Source organism: Sceloporus undulatus, chromosome 2, assembly GCF_019175285.1.
Source record: "Sceloporus undulatus isolate JIND9_A2432 ecotype Alabama chromosome 2, SceUnd_v1.1, whole genome shotgun sequence".
Classification (NCBI taxonomy): Eukaryota; Metazoa; Chordata; class Lepidosauria; order Squamata; family Phrynosomatidae; genus Sceloporus; species Sceloporus undulatus.
This window is the reverse complement of record NC_056523.1, coordinates 212,745,218-212,763,798: the sequence shown is the minus strand read 5'-3', so window position 1 is coordinate 212,763,798 and position 18,581 is coordinate 212,745,218. Positions and strand designations below refer to the sequence as shown.

At 38.0% G+C, this 18,581-nt stretch overlaps 1 protein-coding gene across 1 annotated transcript in view; it reads right to left on the bottom strand.

The window, feature by feature from the left end:
• LOC121922729 (pro-neuregulin-1, membrane-bound isoform-like) overlaps positions 1 to 18,581 on the bottom strand; it is a 651,075-nt gene that overhangs the window by 156,639 nt on the left and 475,855 nt on the right. Inside the window, 1 exon segment of the mRNA XM_042452467.1 lies at positions 8,869 to 8,993. Within this exon segment, the coding sequence (XP_042308401.1) occupies positions 8,869 to 8,993 (125 nt within the window).

Here is an 18,581-nt window from a genome sequence, read left to right as displayed (position 1 = left end):
AATATGTGTGTGTGTGTGTGTGTGTGTGTGTGTGTGTGTGTGTGTGTGTGTGTATATATATATATATATATATATATATATATATATATATATAAGCTTTATGGAGTTTCTCAAAAGCAACTACAGGGGGTCCTTGTTATCCACTGGGGTTTGGTTCCAGGAACCTCCGAGGATTACAAAATCTGTGGGTGCTCAAGTCTCATTAAATACAATGGCATACTCAAGTCAGTAGCTGAGGTCACTAATCAGTGCACCACAGATTTTTAATGTTCCAATCTTGCCTTCAAATGGCTCTAAATCAAAAAATGAATTATGAAAGAGAAGGTAAAACAAGAAAATTATCCCATCTCAAATTTGGAAGGGGAAAAGTACTGTAACTGAATTTTGGCTGGGTTCAACATGGCACTACTGAAAAGAAAGACAAACACATCTGGGTAAAGTTCTTATTTCACTACAGTGTAGGGGGAATTCTATTCATACCACATTTTGGAAAATTAAAAAGAATGCTTTCAAATTGAAAAGAAAAAGTGGAGGTCAGTGGAAATTCAAGGTCCCATGACTATGTACAAGTCTAAATATAGATTAGATTTATTATATTTGGCACACATACCTGAAAAAGTTGTCCTTAATTTAGTACGTGAAATGTTATCAGTGCCCTTCATTAGAGTTTAATAAGATACTTAAAGATGACAAAGCCCCCACAAAAAAGGTGTAGCAACACTCTTTTGTAGAGACAAAAGTGACAAATTAGTTTGCAAAAAACAATTAGCATAAATGTACCTGGTATTTGCTATTTATATTGTTATCCAAGAGAACTTCACACATCTTTTCTGACCTCAATTACTCTCTCCTAAGGAGGTTTGCATTTTGAAATATTGTAAAGTAACATTATTACATCAGCTATACAGAAAGAGCTCCTGGAGGTTTTAAGAACAGAGAAAGCTAAATAACATTAGTTTTAAGAATATTAAGAAAGCTAATAAATGTGGCCTTTAATTTTTCATTTTATTAACTGTTTTTTTTAAAAAATATTACATTATTTACTTCAAGGTTACCTACACTAGAAATTCAGATCCCTAAGAAAGCAATTTAGCTGAAGGGCAGACCAGGCAGCCTTCCTGTAAGCACCAAGGTCACAATGGCTAGCAAAGAATGAGAAAAAAGGCAAACAAGAATACTAGTCTTAGTACAAAAATAAAAGGGTGAATGTAAAGCAAAAATTAAAAGGTAATGGTCAAAAGGTAACAAAAAGATTCACATGTATCCTCAAGAAAAACAACACCAGACCTACTTTCTCCTTCTTTCTGTAGCCAATACCGTACATATCCTCTGCACAAAATATCTAAAGCAGGGGTGGACAGTGTGCCAAAAGGTTATATATGGCTTTGGGACCTCACACTGTGAAACATCTGAAGCTCCTTGTCAGCCCCCTAATGCTGCTCCAAGCCATTTTTTAAAAACTCTGTAAGGTTTGTCAGGTGTTTTCAACCCAAAACCACACAGAAAGCCACCAAAATGTGTGAAAATAGCCCCAGACCCACAAGAAAACCCCCCTCCCGATCCCCAATACTACTATATTTACTGGAGTTCTTCTCAAAATGGAAATAGGAAGTGACACAATGTCACTTCTAGTCACCATTTTGGGAAGAGCTCAGACAGATTAAAAGGTATTTTGTGAGCAATACTGGGGGGATGAGCTGCAAAGGAATTTGGATGGAGAAATATCCATCTGGTCTTCATGCAACTCCTAGCCTAAAGGATAGGAGAATGGTACAATATAAAGGCTTATGCTGACTTATATTGGCACATCCATAGTCACTCTAAAATAAGTACAGTGGGACCTCAGTATCCTTGGGGGGATCCATTTCATATCCCCCCCCCCGGTATACCAAAATCTGCAAATGCTCAAGTCCCATTGTCCCCAATGCCAATGCGTGCACACAGCCACATCACCATTAGGGACAATGGGAAGTTCTATTGTCCCTAATGGCAGTGCGGCTGCATGCTTGCAACACCACTGGGAACAACAGGAGCTTGCCATCCATGTATGCTGAAATCTGTGGATGGGAAGTCCGTAAATACCAAGATCCCACTGTACTTTTTTCAACATTGAAAGAAGGTATACAGTTCCTCCTTGTGCAATGTTTTCTCTCTGGCTGTGCAACTGCAGCTGGATGGTTTCTAGGTGCAACTTTGTGACCTGGACTAAAACCAATGACTGGCTGCTGCAGGACTTCCTGAAAAGCTCTCTCCTGGTCACTGAAAAGGCAGCTGTTGCCCTCCTAGAGCTCCATGTAAGAACACTTGGTCATGTCAAATAAGATCTTGCCCACCTCAAATAAAAAAAATCTGGGGGGAAAAATAAAGCCAATGGGAAAATATGTACATAATTTAAAGACAGAACTTATCAAGGCAACAAGAAAGAGATTGGTAAAGACATGAAGATACATAAGGTCTTCAGTGAAATAACCTCACTGGAATGCTGCCCAGAACCTGACGTTTGGACCTTATCAATGTCAGCAAAAAAATTGGCAAAAGAGATTGGCTGTCCCAGTATGATTTCCGAGCAGTCTGAAGCATGCAAAGGTTGTATGTATATGTGATTTCAAGTTGCCTGTCGACTTAGGGTAACCCCATGAATTTCATAGGGTTTATTTAAGCAAGGAATAATGAGATGTGGTTGCTCCAGTTCCTTCCTCCGCACTTGGTATTCATTGGTGGTCTCCCATTCAAGTACTTCCTAGTGCTGCCCCTGCTTAGCTTCCAAGATCAGATGAGATCTGGTGCCTTTAGGGTATTTTGGCCCTATTAAGAGGTTAATCCCCTGCAAATCCACCAAGACTTCAGATTTCATGAACCTGGCTAGCTAGAGATTGGCAAAGGGTGAGCGAAGAAGCTTTTTCTCTGTTCTTGTTTTATTTGCTAGAAAGCTAAACTACTATCTTCTTGTTTCTTTTATTCACTACAGAACCTGGAGCACTGTGAAGCTGCCCCACATGTGGGCAGCCGGTGGCTTCCTGGCAGCTTCAGGGTGGCTTCAGGGCATGCATCTTGCATACAGCACCATGCTCCCAAGCAGCTGAGAAGCCGCCGTGATGAGCCGGTCTGTTTCGGCTCTTAGTTTTCCATCATATATATATATAAGAGAGATACATTGTCAACCAAATGCTTAGTTCTGGGGATGTCAACTTTTTACTTTGACTTAGAATGGTTAGGATATACAGCATTTTCCCCAGCCTACTGTCTCTATTACTGGGTGGATGAAATCCTAAATCTATTTTTGCTATGTCATGTCTTCCATTTTTATTTTAAACAAAAAAGTCCCTGTACCCTCTGGGGTATGGTGTAAATTCTGCAGGTTTTGGCTCCCTGTACCATTTGAAACCAGAGGATCTTATAAAACAACAAAGAAGAAAAAAGTAAATGCTGGACTCCTCTAACTATTTCCTGTTTTGTAAAAACATTGCTCCTGAAAAAGTAAAATAACTGATTTCATGGAATTAATAAAAATGTTGACTTATCAAGTTCCCATTAATTCACTGGGTATACTCTAGCTGACACAAAAAAACTTTACTCAGTGCTCTATATAAAGACTAGATATATAATGGTAGAAAATGGTAAAAAGTCAGCATGCCATAATGGTTTTTGACTAGGACTCCAAGAAACCAAGGTTCAAATCTCTTTTCAGTCTTGGAAACCCACTGTGTGACCTTAGGCAAGCCCCTCTGAATAAATCTTGTGAAGAAAACACCATGATAAGTTTTCCTTAGGGTCAACATACGTAAGTCAGAAATGATTTGGAAGGACACAGCAATGAAATATGTAATGGCCATGGAATAAGCCATTTATAAGAAGGAGTTATTTAGTAATATGCACTAATTACACCCCTACCCATGATCTTCTGTAGGTGCCTTAGAATGACTTTGAGTCCACTGCACACAAAGTTCATAGCATTGTAAATACATGCCTACAAGAGATGCCACCAGTAAGTAGCACTGGAGATAAGGAAGACACATATCTAAATTGATCTTCAAAGCAAAGCAGCTCCATATTTGTATAACTGCATTCCTCTCAATTGAATATAACACATGCTAGTGATGAGACTACAGATATGAGAAAAGCAATCATACCATAATTCCCAAGGGTAATTAGGAATATTACCTTTATACAACAACTTCATAGAATAATACAGAGAAATTTTCGAACTACAATGGGCCCTCTAGAACTGCAGGATCCACATTTTCAAGCAACAGTGAATTGTCACACTCCGTATTATTAAATGGCATCAATGTGAATATGTGTGTTTCAGAGTGTCCACGTTCATGCCACTGCCATTTAATATGGAATATAAACATCTGCATTTTTTCCTATAAGCAGGACTCCACAGAATGGAAGCCCAGTGGATCCAAAGTCCCACTGTACAGCATTTTGGTTCAAGACATAATTGAATGTTCCACAGTCATGTGTTCATTCTGAAGACTTGATAATGTTCAGATGAATATCTACAAGTAGTCCTCAGTTTTAAAAATCAGTTGGTACTTGCAAGAGAGGTTTGCATTTGACTGCTTTGCTAATCTATCCAATATATGCCTGTCTCCCAATTGTGAATACAGTTCTTTATCTGCTCACCCCTTTATAATTCTTTGGAATGTATTATTTCAGATTTTGTATTGAGTCCACCAGCCCTTCAATAAGAGGCCAAAGGACATAAATGGTATAAGAACTACAGGGTATTCAGTGTTATTAAAGGAATATTTCATTAGAATATAATCCAAAAATACAACCTCTGCAACTACAACAAACACCAGTTTTGTCTCTAGATGATGACACCATATAAAATACTACTAATATAAGTATTTTTATTTTGTACATATAATAACTATAATGCACCCATGGCACAGCAAGATCAGTGTGACAGTAGATAAACCAGGCTCAAAGACAGTAGCCCCCCTTCCCCATGAAAAACTTATTTCTCTTTATTCAGCCATACTGGATCCAAACCTCTCCTTACATAAATTCAGTCTTGCAGGCTCCTCAAAAAGTTCTGAAGTGGAATCTGCTAAATATTACTTAGGTGTAAGGTGGTAGCTACAAACAGGAAAGTTAATGCTCATCTATTGGACCAGCTTGTGAGGTTAAGATGTAAACCATCTTTTATTTACTAAGTTAAAAAAGAAACAACCTCTGAATCTTGCTAGAATGACATGTCCTTTTTTAAAAAGATATAATATTCTCGACAGTCTCAATGAGTGCTACAAAAATGCCACTTAAACCAAGTCCTAATTTCAGTATAAGAAATGGTATGTAAACCTGGCTAATACAGTGCGCCGACTCCATACGCGGGCACTCCATACACAACTTTAACCTTACATGAAAGGCAAGCCCCATTTAAAACAGTGGTGTGTGTGCCTGCTGCATGCGTGCCCTGCTGTGCTCAGACCCCACTATGCACAGGAACGCACACCCATTGTTTTAAACAGGGCTTCAGCATATGTGTTTTTCCCTTTATGTGGAGGATCTCCTGCATATAGGAAGGATCCACTGTGTTTTAATGGCATACTTTTTAGATCATGGAACAAGCTTCCTCTCTCCACACAAATATGTTCTATGGAGTTTATCACACAGGAGAAGAGGGTTTAAACTGTCATTATCCTCTGAAAATTACGCTATTGCACTGAAGATTTTCACATACATCACGATTAAAGAGGACTTATCCCGGCAATAACCAGGTAATAACCAGCAACAAATCATTCATAGGATTTCCACATGAATTATTTGTTGCTGGTTATTACCTAGTTATTGCCAGAATAAGTTCTCTTTAATTGCAATGTCGTGTGAAAATCTTTATCGCAATCGCTCAACTTTCACAGGATAATGACAGTTGAAACCCCCTTTTTCCCCATCCTATGATTCCTTTCCTATCTATTTGGATGTAACAGAGCACAGAAAAATTCTCATACTCAAATATATGTCCATTCATCTGAGTCATTATTTAGCTTAGCATATCTGGCTGGTATTGACTCTCTGGGATATCACTGGAAGCTGGTAAAGCTATTCCAAGTGTGAAATTTTGCAGATTTATGAGCAAACAACTCCTTTATGTATGGGAACTAAATAACTTTACAAGGGAAGAGAAAAGCCTGTTTAAGCCATTATTCCAATACTTTTAAATCAGTACTGCGATATCACAATAATTACTATTGTAATCTGAAACATACAAGGAACATTTTACATACTTTTTTACTTGAAAGGTATTATGCATTTCTAGTATTTCATCCTAAGTTTGATCATCATTTTAACAACATTTCACCCTATCACTTGTAGCTATTACAGAGTTCTATATGGGATTTACTTTTATTAATGTTTTTAGAAATACAAGTAGAAAACTGAGTTAGAACTCCTTAGTACTATCATCAGAAATCTGACACTGTAATTCTAGCTGGAAAAAAGGAACTAATTCATACACTGCAATAGTGATGAGGGAACTGCTTCTGCATAGTTGGTTCCCATGAAGCTCTTGTTAACATCCATGCACACTGAATGACTTTCCATGTCATTTTTGCCTCTTCCTATTGGTAATGTATGAGTTGGTTTTGAGGTTCAGAAGAGGGGCGAGGTAAAATTATCATTAGTAAGTTTAAGTAATATATTGGATAACAAATAAATGGAGGCTCTGTGAAGACAAGAAAGTGTCACTGCTAGTGTCTGTATGTAGAGAGATCGAAGGTTATTGCACAGGCCCTAAAATGGGCCCGTTGTGTTCCAAAATGGGAATGCGCATGGGCGCACACGGAATGGGATAGGGCTAAGAATAGAGTTTACCGCATACTGGAATGCCACCCCTGACGCCAAGCATTCCAATCGCGTCCTACATCCGTTCCAGAGGATGCTTTTTCTGAGAATGCTTTGGAAGAGTTCTCAGATATCGCGCCCTCTGGAACGGATGTAGGATGCGATTGGAACACCTGGTGGCAGTGGCGGCGTTCCTTTGTGCAGTAAGATGCGTTCCTAGCCCCATCCCGTCCTGTGTGCGCCCATGCGTGCCCCCGTTTTGGAATGCAATGGGCCCGTTTCAGGGCCCGTGCGATAAACTTCATCTTGTAGCACCTGTGAGACTCAGTGAAAGAAAGAAATTGGCAGCATGAGTTTTTGTAGACTACAGTCTACTTCCTCAGATGTGTTTAGTGGAGTGGAAACCAGGGACAGACATGTATATGCCAATGGTATGAAAATGTCAATTCAAATTCAAAATCTTTTGTGTATGGAAATGAAGTAGCAAGTCCAGTTTTAATGATGGTTGTTAGTGAACAAAGACATTGGAAACCAGGCACTGTGTACAGAAATGAAGTGGCAAGACAAGTATGGCAATGGAAACTAGCCGGTAGGTGGGAAAATAGATGAGTGTAGGACAACCTCCTGAGGATGGGGTCAGATAGTGTTGAAATGTGTGGAGTGAGCCAAGAAGCCATTATGTTTGTTTGGCTGCCTTGACTGGTGTTCATCTTAGTGTGTGTATGTGTGTGTGAGGGGAGGAGAATATCTGAAAATATTTGGGAAATGGTAAAGAAACATTTCTGTGTAAAAACACTGAAAAGCTGCTTTCTGTGTAGAAAAAGCTGTCATTGAGGACTTTTTGTAAATTTCAATGGGGCTGTTCTGTGCAGAAAACATTTTCTGCATAGAAAACAACTTTTTCGATACCGAACATAGGGTCAAAAGGTGTTACAATACTTCTAGTGAAATAGTATAAAAATAGTCAGTGTACACCAGGAAATAGTGTTTAGGGATCTAAGTAGAGGCCAGAAAAGAGAACAGAAAGTACTACATTCTCAATTATCCAATTTCAAAATGTCAATTTCAGGACTGTCAAAGTACATAACAGAATACAGTGATGATTCTTCACTTCATTTTTAGCTATTGAAAGAAAACTTCTAGTCATGATTCAAAGATGTATACTAATAAGCATGTCCTAAAAGGCCACTGTACAGAAGAAGAAGAAAGACCATGTAGAATTATAGTGGTGGCTATTTGCATGGCTATTTCCCCCGCATCTACATGGTACATCACTTATTTTTCTTCAGAACCTTTGAAAATGCAAAGCAATTAAATTCATCCAGAATTTGCAAAACTTTGGTATACCATAGGTTTCATTGTGTTCTACTGATCTTATGGATTTTAACACAGTGCTACTTACACTATGCTTGAATTCATCCACAAAAAGAAAAAATATGGCAACATATATACCAAGAGGCTTGTAACCAAAGAAGTACTGTTATAAAGATTAAGCATACTGATAGAGTAAACAGAAATGAATGTGTATGCTGAGATAAGCAAAGCAGAACAAAGCTTAAAGCATATGTGTTTCTTAGCTTAGAAATACATTTTTGTTCCTAATTTTTGTTCCTCACAATCTCAAATGTAAATTACATTACCCAAGAGAAGATAATGCCTTTAACAACCCCCCATGTCCTTCATATAATTTGTGTTGTAATGATTCATCCACTATGGACAGCAAATTGGCCAGGCACTTATATGTGCAAAAGGTGAACTTGTCACGGTTATCTATCTAGTCAGAAATCACTGAGACATTCAGAAGGATGGGTGTGCAGTTAAGTTGCTGAGTTAAAATGCTGCACAGAAGATGACATGGATTCAACACACAGGCACTAGGAGATTTGCTCATTTATCTCTAGCAGAACAGATATGTCAAAATGCCACAGGAAAAGGTTTATCTCTCCCCCCCATTATTTTGAAAATATGCAGGTGTGGTTTAAACAATTCAAAGATGGCCTGAGGTATGCGAGAAATAATGTCTAATTACAAACATTCTGCAAGTCTTTGCAGTTTAAAAACTCATCCATGTCTTACCGTTGATGTCTGTAACGATTACCCGAGCTTTGGTGCTGTCATTCCCAAACTTGTTGCTCGCTTTACATGTATATTCTCCAGCATCAGCCAATGAAGCTCTAGAAATGCGAAGTTCTGAGAATGTCCTAAAAGAAAGTAGTTTGAATAGGTATTAAACCATTTATATTATTTTTTGCTTTACTTCTTAGCACAATAGTTGGGAGAACAAAGAACAAGCTGAGCTGCAAGATATCTATCTATCTATCTATCTATCTATCTATCTATCTATCTGAAATCCATTTGTTTTTGTTGGTGCTGCATTATGGGGAAATGACTGGACACTTTTTTCCAGGATATGTTTAGGTTGATCTGACTTAAAATATAGGCAGCACAGCACAGCACAGATGAAATTGATTTTGGAAAGCCCCAGGTGGGCATCCCAATTCTTTTTTCATGCATATAGAGTAGTGCACCACATCATTTGGTACATCTTGACAAGTTCAAAAGGTTCTTATGAAGCTTCACTGCAACCATCTTAATATTAAATTGCTGTCTCTTCGTGGAAAATGTGTAACCAGTTGAACAGAGATTTTTGGCATATTTGAGATGGCCTTACTCTATGAATGGATTTTCCAAACTTTCACACAGTGGACCTTCTGTAACGGTGCGTGTAACAGTGAACTGAGGAGTTGAATGCCCATGGACTGCTAAACTCCATATTATTCTATGGCACTGCATGCACACAGATGCACTGACACATCCATGCACATATGTGTGTGCCTGGAACAGAACCCCCATGGATGGGAAGGCTCCAATATACATACTTTACGCTTGAAATTAACGGAGAGACAGGAAGTTATTGTCTTTCACAGGTATGGGTTTACAATCCCTATGATTACTGACCATTCACCATCTATTGCATGTGCTAGTTGAGGGGAGTAAAATATTTAAACATACACATGAAAAAAGCAAGTCATGGAAGCTGGGATGATGGATCAGATTATTTGACGAGTTGTTCAGAAAACAGAGGTGGAAGGCAACCTGTGAAGGTCACTGGCCAGAAAAGTAGGCCATTTATGCCTCAAGTGCTTTTATCACAATATTTATTTGTTCTGAGAGCACCAATAAATTGTTTTTGGGACAGTTTCACTGTATCATTTCTATTAGCTGTTCATTTTCACATTATATGTCACAAGGATAGGATCTAGGACGGCAGCTTGCGATAGTCCCACAACAATAAACACAGTTATTGGCTTCTTGAGCAGCTGTAATAAGACCTTGGATAAACCAGCGTAACAGGATTACAAATAAATTATAAATTTATATCCTTAAGGTGCTTTTTTCTTATTGCATTCAAACCACTTTTTATATTTATTAAAAATATTTGGTTGGGACCCAAGACCACAAGCCTCACTACTGAAAAGTGATTTCAACTGGAGGGGAAGGGGTTGCTGTTTATGCTTATTTGTGCCTCTTGTAACCAGGAACGATCTATAGTCTTTGATTAGTTGACATTTCCATAAGACTATCTTTTTAAAGTCATTTATTTTAGTATGAGCTTTTGTGGATTTCAGTGCACTTCATACATAATCACAATTTGGTGCTGATTCAGGGGAGGGGGAGTACCAAATGGTACATGTTTATTTTCTATTAGTTATTGTTGGATATTGTTTTGTTTTGGGGGTTCTGACATGGCATGTATCACGGTGAATTTGGTCAATACGGATTCCTGGTCAGTTGGTGTTCTGCTGTCCCACATTCTGGTGTCTCTTCCAAGCAAGCCATCTACACTGGCAAAATTGACTGGAAGAGATCTCTAGCTCCTTTCAGCAAGGTAACTGGCAGTTTTCTAACTAGGCAGAAATTGGGAGAGGGGGCAGAGGTGAAGGAGATGCTTGCAAGTGAGGTGACATCCAAAGGAAAAGTCACACTAATTATGATGCTCCTTCACTATTGAAGCTATAGTGTATACGTTCATGCTACTATGAAATACATGGAAACCAGAAAGTGAATGCATCTGGGACAATTTATTTGCTTTATCAAGAATGGGTGCCATTCTGAAAATGACCGCTCCTTTAAATCACTTTAAACTACTTTCAATCATACTCCGTGTCCCTTCTGAATCTGGCCTTTCACTGATCTTTCTAAGCCACCATGGTATCCTTTTCTGATCCAGGAAAGTGTCAAAAATTATCCTGACAACTAAAGGCAATAGCAATATAAGAGTAAACATAAACAAAGCATCTTTACTGGCAGAGTTAGATTCTCTTTTAAATGCTGTAATTTTGAGTATCAAACTTATAGTTAGAAGTTAAGCAATATTCAGAGCTTGGAACCAAACTCTGGACAGAGGAGGGAACTGCAAGAAGACCAAACTAGGAGGTTTTTTTTAAAAATAAATATCATTAATACCATATTATTAAGTACTGTAAGTATTAACCAGAGATCCGGTGTGGTGCAATGGTATTCATCTTGGACTTTGACTCTGGAAACCAAGGTTTGAATCCTGACTCAGCCATGGAAACTCACTGGGTGCCCTAGGCAAGTCACACTCTCTCATCCTCAGCAGAAGCTAAAGACAAACCACTCTGAATAAATCTTGCCAAGAAATCACTGTGATAGGTTTGTTTTAGGATCAACATAAGTCCAAAATTACTTGAAGGCACACAACAAATATTAAATAAGCCCATAAATCAAATTATCTTCTCCAGGGACAGATGAACAATAGGACAAATTCCCACTGAACTACTGAATCTCATCAACATTGCTCCCCTTTACCTCATCTCACTCCACCTTTAGTAGAACAAGGAACCAGGTCTGACACACAATTACTGTAAAGAACGCCTATGTTTACTTTTCAGAAAGCCCTTCACTTAATCCCCACACAACACTAGCAAAAAAAAAAAAAAAAAAATGATCCAAACAGACTAAAGGACCAAAAGCAATACTCAGTGCTACCTAAAAGTCCACTCATCTGAGGGATTAAAATATGTGTGTGTGTTTGCATGTGCATTGATGTGTGCATGTCTTCAAGCTGTTTGTCAGTTTATGATGACCTTAACAAGTTCATAGGGTTTCCCTGGGCAAGGAATAATCAGAGATGGTTTTGCCAGTCCCTTCCTCTGAAACATAGCCTAAAGCAGTGATGGCAAACCTATGGCACATGTGCCACAGGTGGCACTCAGAGCCCTCTCTGTGGGCACATGTGCCATCGCCCCAGCACAGAGTTTGCCAGAGTTTCTTACTAGAAGGCCAGAGGGACATGGCACTTTGCAATAAATAAGTGGGAATTGGGTTGCAGTTTGGGCACTCGGCCTCTAAAAGGCTCACCATCACTGGCCTAAAGCACCTGGTTTTCATTGGCAGTCTCCCATCTAAATACTATACAGGGCTGACCCTGCTTAGTTTCCAAGATCAGACATGATCTAGTGCTTTTATAGGTGGATTGTATTTGCTAAAGCACAGAGACAGAGGGAAGCAGCACTCACCTATAACCTAGTCTCTCCAAAAACTCACAAACAATGGGGTTACTTTATCCTTTTATCTACCTTCTTTCACAACCTTCCTCTGTTACAGAAGGTTGTATTGCTTTTCTTTTTCAGAACACAAACTTCCATGAAGAATTAAAATGGGATTAAGATGTCAGAGAGATATCTAAAGAATAAGTACAGGTACTCCCACTTAGCAAGCAACATAACTTGCCACTAGGCAAGAACCCATAATTTTTTCAAGAGACATAAGATCTTGATAAATCGCTCTGAGTGACCAGCAGTTATAGATATTACCAAGTACAGTGGTGCCTCGGGTTACGAAATTAATTCGTTCCGCGGCCGCTTTCGTAACCCGAAAAGCCTTCGTAAGCCGAATTGCCATAGGCGCTAATGGGAAAAAGCCGCGATTCCGTGCGAAAAAGCCGAAAAAAGCACCAAAAGTTTTTTCGTAACCCGAAAAAACATTCGTAACCCGGAACAATGATTCCCTATGGGATTTTTTCGTATCCCGAAAATTTCGTAACCTGGGTATTTCGTATCCCGAGGTACCACTGTACTAGGTATGTTCCTGAAGCACTTGCTGAGTGGCTAATCAACGTTAAAATTGCCCAAATTCAGTAAGCCATTGGAGACACACAGTTATTGAAATGATCAGTCTCCTAGACTATGGACACTGGAATTCACCATGTCTGAGAAGGACACTGAAAACAAGGCACCAAATGTCATCTTGCCATTTTAATCTCAATCCAATTTCTAGTGTGTCTGTAACAGATACTATTTTATGACCAGTCACTAGTTAGTATGACATTAACTGATTTATTTGCTACAATTTACAAGCACATGAAAAGAAATAACTGCTAGTAGAGCCAAACCATTATCTAACAAACTGACAAATGAAATAAAGATAAATTCTGGACAAAACAACCCAAAGTGATAAACTGCTAATAAAAATTTATCAATTAGTTTCCAGTGAACTCATTCCACCAACACAAATAATATTCTACCTGCAGAAACTTAGTTCTGGACAATGCACAACGGGGGAATCCAGTGCAGTTTCTAGCTACACACTGACAATGAAACTATGAAAACTGAAAACACTACTGTCTTCCATAAACCATTACTGGAATTTCTTACAGTCCATTTAAAAGGCATATGAACACTCACTAGTTCACATTTTACTTAAATGCTTAAAATGCCAACTTCAGGGCATAGAAAAAGTGAAAACTAATTGAACCAACTGTATCATATTATAACAACATTCCAAGCAAAATAAAATGATTACTGGGGATATGTTCATAGGAACATTTTTGTTATTAGTGATATCACACAATTTTTCAGAACAAAATACAGGTCACCTAGAATAGATATGTCATAGTTAGATGTGGAATGAGAAGGTACATTCGCACTTTGTTTAAAAATAATTTCTCGAAGTGCTTTTTTATGTGTTATTTAAAGAAGCCCATTAAATTTAAAGGGACTTATTCAAAGTTAGGCAAATGTAGGTTGTAGTTTAGATCTATTTATTTGTAACAGTATAGATGGAGTTCAAAACATGGAAAACAATTAAAAGCTTACATGTATGAGTTGCCACTGTAACTTTGTTCTCATGTTGGCACTTTGGGGTCTGTTAGGTGGAATAGTTGCCCATGTGCAAGAATTAAAGGGAAGCCAGTCTGACAATGCAAAGTGCAAGGCCACTCATATGCCAGGCTTCCAGAGTGGTTTCATTTCGAAAGCCACTACAGCAGCACTAACAAATGCTTGGGAAATTCTACTTGTATGTGAGGAAAGACAGGAAAAAATAAATAAACCCAGTCATTATATACAACTTTTGGCCTATTATGGTTTATTACAGCTTTTTTTTAAAGGTGACAAATTACTTTTATATTCAGATGCAAAAGTATTCCATAAAAAAATGCATAACAGTTATTTCATATTATCCAGCATTTCACAGAGGACATGTGTGGCCAAGCAAAATCCAAATGTGGTCAAGATAGCTAAAGCTATCAGTGAGGAAGAACACGCCAGCTAGGAGAGACTACAGCACTTTTCCTTTGGCTGAGCATACTGGGAAGGGCAAGATTCCACCATACCCTTGTCCTTTTCTCATTACTCAGTTAATTGAGCGCACACTGCTTTTGCCCTTCGAATTCAGTTTGCAGCAACTGAAGTAAGCCAAGGACAAAGAGGGAAATTGAGAAGATGCGAGAGGAAGTGGGATATTTTAAAAGCAACGGAAAAAGTGGGGCAGGAGACTAATCAAGACTGTCCCTGCCAAACAGGGCAAGTTGGGGGGTATGTTATTTTAAACCCCATCCTTCAGTGGTTTGCAAGTAACAAGGTATATGCTTTGGAGTTGAAGGGATCAATAAATAGCCCTTGAGAATGGGGAAAAGGTACACTGTGGATAGAAGACTTTGGTTGCTCCTTTTTTAGAAGCAAAAAGACACTCTATTGCTGCAACGAATGTGTAATACCATCACCACCCCAATGATTCCAAAAATAAGGAAGCGTTCAAGATTATTGTACAGAAGCAGAAGAAGGCTGCATGAGAATCCAAACAGATGAATGATCATGGTTACATATAGTGTTAGCAATGCTTTTAAAAAGAATACTTAACCTTATCTGAGTACCTGAAAAGGGCTAAATATCTCACCCTTTCCTTACTTTTCCACTTTTTATTCCATAATAGAAAACTGGATTGCCTCTAGCAATCAGCTGAAGATACAGATCCTGAATATTTGCAAGATAATTGCTTTAATATGTATTGCATTAACACCATTTGCATGCATGAACTGATATTTTTCAACTTTTTTTCATTAAAAACAAAATGAAGAGTAATAAAGTGTTGAATTAACAAAGAAGTAATTTCATGATAATGTCTAATCTCTTCAAATCTAATATAAATACTTTTTTATTACTGAGATTGAATATGGTTTAGTAATAAAATTTTACGTGGTAGCTTACACAATTAAAGAAAGAGGATATTAAAACAAATTCAATTAAATAGCAATATAAGACAGTTATATTTAAAATAATCACATTCACAACATCTACAAAGGTCAACCAGATAAAGCTAGAATCTCAGTATAAATCCCAGAAAACATGGCATTGTGGATGAATTAAAATAGGCTTCAAATGCACTGATGAATGAAGCCAGTATGATTATGAGATACTTTGAATGCAGATGAAATGCATCAATATCACAATGCAATCGCACTTTTGATGTGAATTCATCCCCCCAGTTTATGCTAGTTTGAGCAACAGTGGTTAGCATAAGACTATGTTCAAATCCCAACTTAATGTTCACTACCCCTCAACCTAACATATCTCACAGATAAAATGGGAGGGGGGGGGGCAATGTATGATTTGAGCTCCTTGGAGGAAAAGCAGGATAAACGCAATTACAAAGGCCTAAATTTAATTACAAGACTCAGCTAGACTATACCCACTGATTTAAGTGCTGAACGGTAACACTTAAGAAAGTTCCATTAATTGATGTATCTACTCTGGCTGGGACTAGAAATTCAACTTAGACCAATGTTATAATCAATGGAATTTAATTAGTGGGATTTCTATAAGTATTAACTTAGCATTCTGCAATTAATTCAGCGGGTATGCTTTAATTGAGATTTGTAGCTGGGTCTTGGCTACTGTAATTACCAAACTCCAATTACTAATCTTCTTACTGAGAAACCTCTGATAAGTTTTCAAGGGATCCCAATTACCGATCTTTTTGCTGAGAAACCTGGTAAGCTTCCAAGGAACCACCATATTTCCTAGCTACTTGCTTAAAAAAATAATATGAAAAATAGTGATGAAATATTCTTTAATAGCAAAAATCTGATGCCTGCATAAGGTGAAATATTTATTTTGTCAGTCAGTCAGTCAACCTTTATTAGGCATAGAAAAACAACATGCATTTACAATAAAAATTTACATAAAATTTACAATAAAATTTGCAATAAAAATTTACAATAAAGCCTCAGGATCATTATTCAAATGTAAGCCATAGTCTTAATATTTATTTATTTATTTATTTATTTATTTATTATATTTGTATCCTGCTCTTTTCCCAGGACTGGGACTCAGAGCGGCTTCACAGCATTAAAAACAGTATAATTAAAAACATTAAAAATATATGGTAGCTTTCAACATTCTTATGGATTACAAATCAAACTTCTATAAGACCCAAGTGGACAATACAGATTCTAATAATGAAAATAACTTGTTCATAAATCAAAAATATTTCATCCTTGATTCCAAGACAATCTGAATTAACCAGAATATGAATCACCTCCCTGGAACAGGTCAGCTTGTTCAGGCTTCCTATGATGATACAATAGGAACAAAGCATCCTCTGCCAGACCTTTCTGCTTAGCTGTGGACTAAAAACCTTAACAATTCTTTTGCTTCAATCGATCAGGCTCATCTTGTGGTTTAACTCTAGCAGACTCTTCCTAACTCATCCATCACTACCTTTAACATAATGACAGATGAGGACAACAAAGCAGAAAGCATTTATATTTCCAGTGCTCTGGCATTTAATTGTAAGAAGAAAAAGAAGAAGAGATCTGTAACACTTAAAAGTTAAGTGCTCTCTTTAATTCTGGCTGCTGTGTGGGACAGAGTACTGCAGCCATGACAATAACCACAGCACACTTTCCAGATGTCCATTGTTTAAAACAAAGCCACAAGAACTCTGTTCTCTCCTCCTTACAAAGAACATGCTGCCAAAATCAGCAGCATGGAGGACACATGTGTGCTGATATTTAATCCAGCAGCAATCAAACAGGGAAAATGCACTAAAACCTATCTTAAAACATATTCAGGGGTAGCTGTGCTTGTCATACAGCAAAATAAAACCTACAAAGGAGTGATACTTTTATTGGCCAGCCGAAATGCACAAAACACTTATTGCAAGCTTTTGAAGGGTTTGTTGTTCAATATTCTCTGCCCAAATAAGAGGCCTGTGGCTTCAAAAGAGACAGAGATACCCTGGATCCCAAGAGAGATTACTGTACTGCTGCGATGGAGTTTAAATTTTATGGTCCTATGTCTAGATCCTCACATGATGAAGAGAGACATGGTCTTTGCCTACAATGAGATTGCTCCAACTGAACTACAGCAGAGACAGTATCTATTCAAAATGTAGGCCTGTGACTCCAACGCCATCATTTTTCTTCTTCCTGTATGATTTTTTACAACATCTTTTGCCTGTTGAAGAAACCAGTGGAGCTTTGAAAGCTTGCATTATGCGTTTTGTGACTTTTGGCCCACCAATAGTTATCTGAATAGTGTTCAGAAACTTCACCTGGTCCAAAGAGCTGCAGCCAGGTTGTTACCTGGGGCAGGTTACAGAGATCACATAACACCGCAGTTGAAACAGCTCCATTGGCTGCCAATTTGTTTCCGGGCACAATTCCAAGTGCTGGTTATGACCTATAAAGCCCTATATGGCTCAGGTTCACAATATTTGGCAGATCATATCTCCCGATATGCACCGGCCCAGGCCCCGAGATCCTCTGAAGAGGCCTTTCTCTCCACCCCACCACCATCACAAGCACAGTTGGTGGGGACGCAAGAGAGGGCCTTCTCGGTGGCTACCACTAGACTCTGGAACTCCCTGATCTCCCAGGGAATGGATCAGAATGGCTCCCTCCTTGATGGCCTTCCACTGACAGCATAAAACCTCTTATGCAAGCAGGCTTTTAAAAACAATGTGCTTAAAGGTGTTGTATCATTTTAAGTGTTTTTAAATTTTATCTTTTTAATTATATTTTTGTTCTTTTAATAAATAATCTATTTTAGTAGTCTAACAATTTAACTCTGTTTTAATGTATCACTTTTCAATGTTTTTAACTGTATTGTTTTTAAATGTTGTGAAGCCGCTTTGAGTCCTAGTTCTGGAAAAAGAGTGGGATACAAAAAATATATAAGCAGCAGCAGCAGCAGCAGCAACAACAACAACAACAACAACAACAACAACAACAACTCCTTTGTGGATTTTGGACTTTGCTTTATTCAAATCCACCTTGTTACTTTTAACAAGGTTTCAGCCTTACAACCACTCTATGAGATGTTAGATTACGGAAGATCAAGACTTCTTAGTATGTTTCATAGATGAATGGGAATTTGAACATATCCAAAAGGGTTGTTTTTTTAAAAAATGTCCAAACCCACACACCACATAGACAACATAAACCTTAAAGATCTAATCAAATTAATTAAAACTGAAGCTTA